The sequence below is a fragment of the Malurus melanocephalus genome, unplaced genomic scaffold (genome assembly GCF_030028575.1).
Source record: "Malurus melanocephalus ecotype Western Australia unplaced genomic scaffold, MMel_1.1 scaffold_277, whole genome shotgun sequence".
In the NCBI taxonomy this organism is placed as follows: domain Eukaryota; kingdom Metazoa; phylum Chordata; class Aves; order Passeriformes; family Maluridae; genus Malurus; species Malurus melanocephalus.
The window spans coordinates 696,566-706,208 of record NW_026623509.1 but is presented as its reverse complement, the minus strand read 5'-3'; the positions used below and the strand labels follow the sequence as shown (position 1 = coordinate 706,208).

Sequence of the window (9,643 nt, the reverse complement as noted above, 5' to 3'; positions counted from 1 at the left end):
ACAACACTTCCCACCCCTAGGCCATGGCACACAACACTTTCCACCCCTAGGCCATGGCACACAACACTTCCCACCCCTAGGCCATGGCACACCACACTTTCAACCCCTAGGCCATGGCACACAACACTCCCCACTCATAGACCACAGCCGACAATAATCCCCACTCATAAACCACCGCCGACAGTACTCCCCACTCCTAGGCCACGGCCAAAACCAACCCCCGCTGAGATGCCAAGTGCGATACCAGAGCCAGTGGAAGTGGAAGAGATAAGCAGCTGCCCATTTCCAATCAAGAAGCTGGTGGCTTTCTTCACTAAGATCCGGGACCTCCTGAACAACCTACAGCGGTCTGAACAGAATTGAGCAGCAGAATGGACAGGATCCATTGCAGGCTGCATGGGACCGTGACTGTTTCCTGCTGGGGCAATGCCTGCTGATCCAAAGGCCGCCTCAGTACTGCAGGGCTGCTCTGTCCTGCCCACGTTGCTCCTCTGCATGTATGCAAATACTAACGTTGACTTAGTTGTTGAAATAAAGTTGCCTTTGTTTGCAGTTAACCATGTTTTCAGTCCAGTTTGGTCTCCTGGGCAAGGCAAGGACTTCCTCGCCTGGGACCTGCAAAATGAGGCTGCGCCAGACTACTTGGGCACAAAGGGAGTCACTCCAAAGGGCTGGAGCTGTGCCTGATCAGAGAGGAGAGTGCTCAGAGCCACCACAGGATGGAGAAGACTGGCACATCAAGGCTAGGAAGAGGACAGGAGAAGACAATGCTACATGCAGACGCCTTGTGGGGGATGCATTAAGGCACACAAACTGGTGACTAGGGCCTGGCAAAAGCCTTAGCTAATGGAGCAGACCTGGGAAACTCCTGAGCATGACAAGTGAAATTGCTGACTGTCACAAAGACAGGGAGGAGCTGACAGGAGCTACAGTGCCCTAAGGAAGAGCAAGATTTCACAAGTAGCGAAGGGGCATTGATGTGTGAGGTGGCACACTTCAGAGATGTTTGAAGGAAGATTTGGGGTCATTCTGGGGAGAAGAACCTGGCAGATGCAACAAGACGGAGGAAACTGCATCAGTAATGCCATGGAAAGCCAAGGTGAGCCTTAACAGCACCTGTAACACCAAGTCTGTTCACAGGTGGGACAAACCTTGGGATTCAGGGAGGAGCAGATAGCAGGGAGGAGAGAAGGGCAGAGAAAGAGAGGAGTTGAGGAAGATGAGGGGGATGTATAAGCATGGCAGATAGGGAGAAGGGAGGATCAAGGAGCCAGTCTCACAGACACAAGCTGCTGGTTGGTTTACTTGTGTGACTGAGCCCTGCACCTAATCACCACAGGATGGAAAAGAGACTTCTTCACCCTAGGTTTCCCGCATCAGGGTCTCAGACATCCAAGATCTGGAGAATGGCAGGTGGGGCTGAAAACAGGAGCATCCTTCTTTGCCTACAGCTTCCAGTTGCTGTGCATCCTTGGCCTCGCATTCTAGGTGCCAAAACTGTCCTTGTCAGCAGTAGAACTGATAGATAGCAAGGACAGGGAGCCTCYCAGAGGGTGTTGCTGTGGCTGTGGCACAAATGGACTGTTGAATCCATGTTTCCCTGTTCTTTGCCCAGGAAGTGTGACACTGCTTGGGTAGCTCGGGCATGTTTGGCTTGTGCTGCCCTGCGCCAGCCATGGCTGTAACCAGATTGGACACATGCATGCTGTCTGCAGGAGACATGTGCGCTAGTGGGTGTTTTTTGGGAAGGAGCTGCTGGGAAGCAGCTGCAGAGAACAGGGTGGCARTGAACTTTCCATAGAGGCAGGGATGCCACAGGATGTGATTTCCTGCAAGCTGTTAGCAGGAAGTTCTGAGAACTTCTGCAAACAGAGGAGCTAAAATAAAGCTGGAGAGGGACATTTTTACWAGGGCAAGTAGTGATAGRAGGAGAAATGGCTTTAAAGTGAAGGTGGGTTTAGAATAGATATTAGAAAGGAATTCTTCTCAAGCAGAGGAATTCAGTTGTCCTCAGCAGAGGACTTCAAAGTTGCACTCAAAACAAATGTCACAACYATCTCCTCCTCAGAGATGGAAAAAGCCTGTCACAGTCATTACCATGACACAAGCACCTACCAGCAGCTTTGAACTGCTCATTCAAATGCCAAGTGACAGGCAGATGTTTTCAGTAGAAATACAGCTCTCTCAGAGCCTTTGCTTGCATCACCCACCAGCATAGCATTGCCTCAGCCTTCTCTGGCCAGGGCTGTGACCTGCTGGAGTCACTTGAGCTCAGCTGGGCTCTGCACATGGCTCTGACCACGGGGCCCAGACAGACTGCGTGGCACTGCCGGCTCTGGAGAGAGGTTTGCTTTTTCTTGTCATGAATGTTTTTGTCAGTAGACAGCTRGCACTAAGAAGAGGACGTAAGAAAACCTATTCCCTGCCTATTATGTTCACAGCAGAATTTTTTTGGTGAATTTCTAGAAGAAAAGAAACACAAACTATAGTTGGGAATTTAAGATAGCCCTGGGGAAAACTGCATGCTTTGTAATGATTTGATAATTACGATGGAGTATAGACTATATAACATGAAATTTAATTGATAAGTGCGCAGATGTACTTTAAGCCCCCCGCTCCACCCGAGCGTTCCCCGCCCTGCGGGACCGGCCCGGGGAGCGGGGCCACCATCGCCGGGACAACGCTGCCCCCTGGCGGCTGCTGGCGGGAGCGCGGGCCGGGCTGCCCTCCGGGAATACCCGGGGATGGATCCCGCGGCGTGGGCCCGCATGGATGTGTCTGGGAACGCAGGTACTGCATCTTTCCAACCCGGAGCCGAGCGGGTASAGACTGCTGCAGGCAACCGCTGCCTCCGGCCGCTCGCCTGACACGTCGCGTTGGTGCTGCCTTAGACACTGGGAATTACTGGTGACACCTCGCTTCAACTGGGTTAAATATTTTCCCACTCCGGGCGTGTGTTTGCACAGGAAAGATCAGCAAGTCACGTCTGCTSCTGTTCCCTCTGCACCAGCCGCCTGGTGTCCTTGGTACCTGGCCGTCAGTTCTTAATGTACATCAACATGCGCTGATATACAGCCAGGCTGATCTTTGACTCGCCTTTGGAACAGCGACACATTTTCTCAACAACAAATTATACTTTGACATTAGAAGGTGGCAATCTGTAATGGATATTGCAATCTGAAGATTGAAAGAGACTATTGGTGATCTTTGTCCTCAGCCGAGTAAGCTGGAGTCTCTTTTTCCTCCTACACGTTATTTGATTGTGGGACATAACCTTGGGATGTACTAATAATCATTAGTCAGAGCYGATGTATCCGTTACAGGCCTGCCCTGCTCAGGGAGGGAGACGTTCGCTAGAACAGCAGTAAATCAGCAAAACATGCGCTTAAATATACAGTAAAATGTGGTTTGAGACACAGTCCTTCATACATCATGTAGCAAAATGTTTTATTGAGAGAGGCACACACACACTAATGAGAAAGGAGGGCTGCTGAGATGAGACCTGCAGAGGGGAAGCAGTTTGGTGGCAGGAAGGGGCTAGGAGAGATCTCTGAGCAGCTCCTGATACAAGGGAAGTTGTGATTCCCCAAGTCCTTCTTAGCTCTYTCGTAGCCTTGGGTGAGCTGGCAGCAAAGAGTGGCAGGTAAAGGAAGCAAGGGAGCCCTGCAGAGCTGTCCAGACACAATGAGCCCTGRGAGCCTGACAGGGGCAGTGGAAGGGTCCAGCTTACCAGGGCAAGTGAGAGGTTTGTTCTGCTGTTCACCAGCTTTGCAGGTTAGGTTGCTASTTTGTCATTTGTTTTTGCTGCTAAGCAGCTGTCTTCTTGGAGCTGAATGTTRCAGGAATGGTTAGAGCATCTCCTTTTCTTTTTTACAGGTATCTGTCATTATTATTTAAATCTGAGTGAATAAATAACATRCATCTGCTGAATGCTTTACTCTCCTGGTTCCTGACCTTGCTGCTTTACCTTCCTTGGTTTGTGTGGTCTTGAGTAGTTGCAGAAACTGTGTCAAAAGGGCTGGCAAGACAGCCAGCCAGATCTCTGTAATGCCTGAGGCTGCATCCCACACTGATCTGGGAGACCCTGAGCTTGCACATCCCTGCTGACCGTGATTGCTGGGCCCACAGGGCCCTGGGGTTTCTCCCATAATCTTGTCACCCATTTTGGAGTTGACCAAATCAGTGCATGTTTGGCTTCTTTTGCTTACTAGTGAYAATTCAACCAATGCAGAAAATGTCCATGATGACTTAACCAAGCTTTGGATCGACTGTCTTCCTTAGTGCAACCTTTCCATGTTACATTTAGTTAGTTCTAATTTTTTTAGGTGAGGCTAGAATAGCTCAAACATTGCAATGRCCATAGATATTTTTACTGCCAAAATGATGTTTGATGCCTGTTTGGTTGGTGGGGTGATAGGCTCAGGATAGGTGTACATTTGCTACTTTCAGTAGTCCTGACTCAAAACCATGTGATTTTGCTGAGGCATGRTAGCCTGACGTGGGCCACAGGTGACTGCAGGCTGAGCTGCCCTGGAGGAACTGAGATCCCCAGCTCCAGCAGAGCATCTGTGACCARCCCAGTCACGCACCTAGAGAGGAAAACAAGGCAAGTCTTTCAGTTATGTCTCCAGTAAATATTAGAATGGTTTGTGCCTTTGTTTTCCWAATTTTGTCSTTTTTTTTTCTCAGAAATCKGTTCCAAGCATGASCACAGATTAATTTCCATGTAAGGCAAGTCAGTTAAGAATRGGGATGTTTGAATGGTTTGCCTTTTAATAAATTAACTAGTGCTCATGTTTTTAACAGCTTTAAGAGGAGATAAGGCCTCCATTCCTCTTGTCATGGCAGCTATTACAAACGGAACATCATTTGGAAGTCAAGAAAAAAAACACAGGCACTTTAGGTCTCAGCCAAGAGAGCTGCAAAGTAGCAAAACTCATTACTAATTCAGAGGAGCTGTGTCCCTCAGAGCTCACCATTACTGGTCTTACTAATAATAATACTGGAGTACATAAATTTAGCAGAAGGCAGAGTTTGGCAGAAGGCAGAATGGTGTTGAAGTGCCACTCTCCCAGTCAAAGACCTCTATGAGGCCTTCCCTTTTTCCAGTCAGCCTGGTAAAGAGCAGTGCTGGGTTATRGGGAAAGAGCTGAGGGGAAGAAGGTTCTGGTTTTATAGCCATAGCAGTCTGGTAACATTAAACCTAGAGAGATAGTGAAAGAGGCCATAGGTATTTATAATTTATTCATAAACAGTTATGCCATCATAAGAAACTTTTTAAAATAATATGTGATAGTTGTTTAAATATGTAAGAGTTTGTTGACCTATTTTCTCAGTTAATTAGGATTTTTTTTTTTTTGGCTGCATTAACAATGACTTGAATGCAGTCTGTTTTAGTCACTGCACAGTTCAGCTACACTGGGTTACAGAAACATGACTTCTTTCTAAGGCACATGACACAGGAGAGGAATGCCATTTTACATGTCTAGATGTGCTTAAAAACCTGGAGACTCACTAGTAGGTAGGGCATAAGCTCAACTTAGTGAATATAAAACCCTTCACCTGGCATCCTTCTGAGATCTAAACCAAACTCTTTTCTCARTTACAGGACTACCCATGTTTTTTCTGCAGCAAAGGGCTATGCTGTAGTTGCCCTACTCTTCAAAGTGCAGTGCTTAGGAGCAGCAAGCTCATCACTACAAGCTGCATTTGTGAGTACACTTCTTATTTATTTTGCCAAGGGCTCACTGGGCCTAGAAGTGGACAGAAATTTGTCCATGTGTGCAGCACAAATGTCACTGGTCACAGTACATCAGTATTGTCAGAAACCAGCTCTTTCTGGATGCTAATGGAAGGCATTATTAGATTAGATGATCTCTGTGCATCTTGCTGGAGCTGGAGCAGGAGAACTCATGTCTCTCCTTGTCTCCTCTGAAGTCAATGGTGAGGTAAGGGCGGATGTGAGAGCAGGGCTTTGGCTGACTATCCAGCATGGACGTAGGCAACTAGTTAGAGATGGCCTCAGGGCCTCCCTGACACAGAGGGAGATTGTCACCAGGAAGGCTGGGTGAACCATCAGAGTCCATCATTTTCTGCTTGGTTCAGGAGGGATTGCTGTGGGCTGTGAATTAGGCTTAGCACCAAAGTGTTAAGTTTGTCCCCCACCACATAGCTTGGGAGTGGTCAGTTCTGAGCTGATCCACTGTAGAAAAGGGYACCAGATGGGTCAGTTCCTGCTCTCTGAAAGGCTCTAAAATGTACATCTCAAGAGGATTATTTTCAGGTCTATTTCTGGCTCTTTTAAAGCTGCAGTAAAATAAACCTTTACCCTTGCTGTTGTCACCTCTCCTTCTTAGGAGGTGTCCAGGATCATGCCATTTCCCAAGGGTTGCTTTAGTGACACTCTGCAGAAAACAACTCATGGTCAGAGAGAAGTTTGAACAAACTCAAAATACAAGGATGCTGTTAACTTCCCATGCAGCYTTTGCAAGGCATCTCCAAAGTGACCTGGGAAGGGTACTTCTCAGTCTGTGTTTCTGCACAGGATGTCACTGAGCTGGCTCAAAGTAAAAGACTAAATAAATGTTGGCTGTCAGGCTTCAACAAGCTTCCTCATCAGGTGCAAATGGACAGGAAAGATTTTCTTCCATTTGCACCTGATGAGGAGGCATGTTTCTTTCCCTAAACTGGTGTCTGCCATCCTGTGTTTCACTCTTGTGGATCAATTCAGCATTCTTGGGATCAATGTTCTCCACTAATGAGTTATTGCTTTTTATTTTCAAATTGAAACTTAAAATCTTCTGGCAAATATTTTGTCATCGGAGGGATACCAAGTGCACAGAGTCAAACCTGTAAGCTCCTAAATGAGAATGGTTGGGTTTATATCATGGGTTTGCTCTTCCTAGAAAGAAATATGACACTAGAAACTTTTTTTTTTTTTGAGATTAAACAGGAGTCAAAACCACAGTGCAGAGGAAGAATTTCTATTTTTGGCTATACTTTTAAGGCAACAGAAGAGGTGTATGTCATTGCCACAGTGACAGCTAATGAGCAGAKATACAATATTAATTGCAGTAAGTGTAGCATACCGAGCAATCTATCAACTTCTATTTTTTCAGCAGCTGTGGTTTAGATACTTTTGCCCAACACTTCTGTCTGAACTGTCTGCTTTGGGGTTGTTCACCCCAATGTGATGGCAGATAGAGGGATTAAACCACCCTTGTCTTCTTCCCRCTGCTCAAGGGGCTGACCCAGTTGTACTCAGCTTGCACCAGCACGAAGCTGTTCTCCCGGATCTTTCGGAAGTGCATCACCTCCCCATTTTCCGTGACGGTGATGACATCAGGGTCGGGTTCACTGAAGGACACCTCGGCCCGCCTGTGGCAGTGCTGGGCACACACACAGCGCATGGCAGCTGCCAGCACCAGGGCCAGCACAGCCATGCAGACCAGGAGGATGCCAAGCTGGGCTGCAAGGAGTTGGGTTCCTCTGCCAGGATCTTCCCCTTTGCCAGAAGCAGCAGATTCAAGAGCTGGTCCAGTCACCCATGGCAGAGTATTCCCAGCTGCCTTCTCCTCGTCCTTGTCCTCCTCACCCCTGGTGCCTGCCTCCTCTGGCTGTGGTGCCAGCTCTTTTTCTGCCATTTGCCTTGAAGCCAAGGATAAATTGCCAGCGGCGCTGGCATCGCCCAAACGGGCTGTGGTCACAGCAGTGTCACCCAGGTGAGTGTGCACATGCAGGGCAGAGGCAGACACTGTCACTTGCAGGGAGGTTTTCAAGATGGTTGCATTCTTGTTGCTGGCCTTTAAAAGCAAATACATGCCAAAATGTGCAGTGAGGGAAGAGAAAAGGGGGCTGATTAAGTTCTCAGTACCTACCTCTTGGTACACTTCACCGCTGTTCCTGATGCCTGTGTGTCCYTCTGGCCTTAGATTAACTCTTCTCTAGTCCCTGTTTACTCAGTAGCTTTTAGAAAATGAAGCAGATGCAACCCTGCTCCATCCATACCAGAATTTCCATGGGAGAGACTCAAGGCACTCAAATTGGTCCCAGGGGCAAAGGCAGTGTGGGTTGGAGGGACAAAGGTTAGGGCACAGGTGCAGAGGAAGGTCACTGCTTTGTCTAAGTGGAGGTCTGCACTTCCTGTTGTGGTGGTGGTATTTTTCACATGGTTATCGCAAAAAASCCCCACTTAATGAACAATTCCCACCTTGAGTGGCACCGGAGTCATGCGGGAAGGGCAGGTGGGATCTTCCCAGCCAAGCTGCATGTGTAGGATCACATGGACCCACTGAAGTTCCATATTACCCTTCTGAGGGCAATGAAGTGGAGGGACACAGGAGACTTGGGATGGCTTTGCCATCAGCAGTTTTGGGGCATTCATGTGCAACCTATAAACTCTCCCCAAAGCCTGTCTTGTTTTCCCAGTTTACACAACCAGTTAGAAATCTTCTGCCTCTCTGTGTTGCTTAACCACCCATTTTAGTGAGAATGACAGTTCCTGCCTGTGCCTGTTTCTAGGGACTGTCTGGTTCCATGCACCCTATTTYATCTGTCACAAAATGCCAGCTGCTCCATGCCTGTTCTGCAGACCAGGCTTTGCTGCAAGTAGCATCCAAGACTAACTGGGAAACAAGCATGCAATTTAGGAGGCCCCCARTGAATTTCTCCATTCCCACTATGCACCTGAGCCCCCATCCAAAAGCTGCAAAAYGTACTGGAGTTTTTTCTTTGACTCCGGTGAGATTTGGATCTGGCCCTCAGTAGCTGGCACCTCTCCAGCCTGTCCAGCCCAGCAGGCTTTTTCACACATCCATTAATTACACCAGAGAAACTCTCACCCTCTACCATCATTAGCAATTTCTAAAGCTTCCTGGGAAGACAGTGTGACAGGAGCACAAAGCTGAGGTAGGAGCCCTGGCAAGCTCTGAAGCAAAGTAGTGGAGGGTCAGAGCATCCTTTGTGGAAGGGATGGTTTCTGAAAGTGCTGTTAAAATACAGTAGTAAATAGAAGGCTTTCAGTGGCTGAACTGCAAACTGTAAAGTAGCTGGCTGGCAAAGTTAGGACTGCATGTGTATGGATCACTTGCCCTCAAAATGCAAACACCATCCTGTGAGGATATACTGCAGGATTGGGGACTTTGGGTTAGAAAATGCAACTGTCTCACAAGTCCTTGTCCTATCCCAACTAATTCCTACTTTGTTTCATATTCCTCTCCATTCTTGCCTAATTTCTCAGTATTTTTGTTTCTTAATGCTCTTCTGGTCTTGCCTTGTACAATAATTCTTCCTGCCCTTTGGTTTCTATCTATTTCCATTTCTCTGCTTTTCTCCAGGGCTATGGCAGCTGCTTGTGGTACTCGTCTCTCCTTTACTTGTTCTCAGTCCTCCATTCCTTCCTCAGTATTTCTGCCTCATTTTCTGCTATATGTCCCCTTCCTCTTTTATTTTCTGTGAGATTATTTCTCTTCCTCCTTTGGCATCCTGCAAACYAGATCTAGTTCTTTATTCACCTTGTTTTTCTTCTCTCCGTCACCTGCATACTGGACTTACCCTGTTAAMTTTGTATCCTGTGTCTTTAAACACACATATTTCCAGCAGCCTGTAGTCATGTCTACAAATGGGAAAGCAATTGCTTTTACAG

At 47.5% G+C, this 9,643-nt stretch overlaps 2 protein-coding genes across 2 annotated transcripts in view; one reads left to right on the top strand and one right to left on the bottom strand.

Annotated features, from left to right (window-relative positions):
* Positions 1 to 1,407, top strand: part of LOC130579476 (acrosin-like) — a 5,305-nt gene extending 3,898 nt beyond the window's left edge. Inside the window, exon 6 of the mRNA XM_057376291.1 lies at positions 6 to 1,407. Coding sequence (XP_057232274.1) covers positions 6 to 363 — 358 coding nt within the window. The 3' untranslated portion in view covers positions 364 to 1,407. The remainder of the gene's footprint in view (positions 1 to 5) is intronic.
* A 5,778-nt stretch (positions 1,408 to 7,185) lies between these two features.
* REELD1 (reeler domain containing 1) overlaps positions 7,186 to 9,643 on the bottom strand; it is a 7,433-nt gene continuing 4,975 nt past the window's right edge. Inside the window, exons 5-6 of the mRNA XM_057376290.1 lie at positions 9,553 to 9,613; positions 7,186 to 7,802 (exon numbers count right to left, since the gene is read on the bottom strand). Coding sequence (XP_057232273.1) covers positions 7,209 to 7,802; positions 9,553 to 9,613 — 655 coding nt within the window. The 3' untranslated portion in view covers positions 7,186 to 7,208. The remainder of the gene's footprint in view (positions 7,803 to 9,552; positions 9,614 to 9,643) is intronic.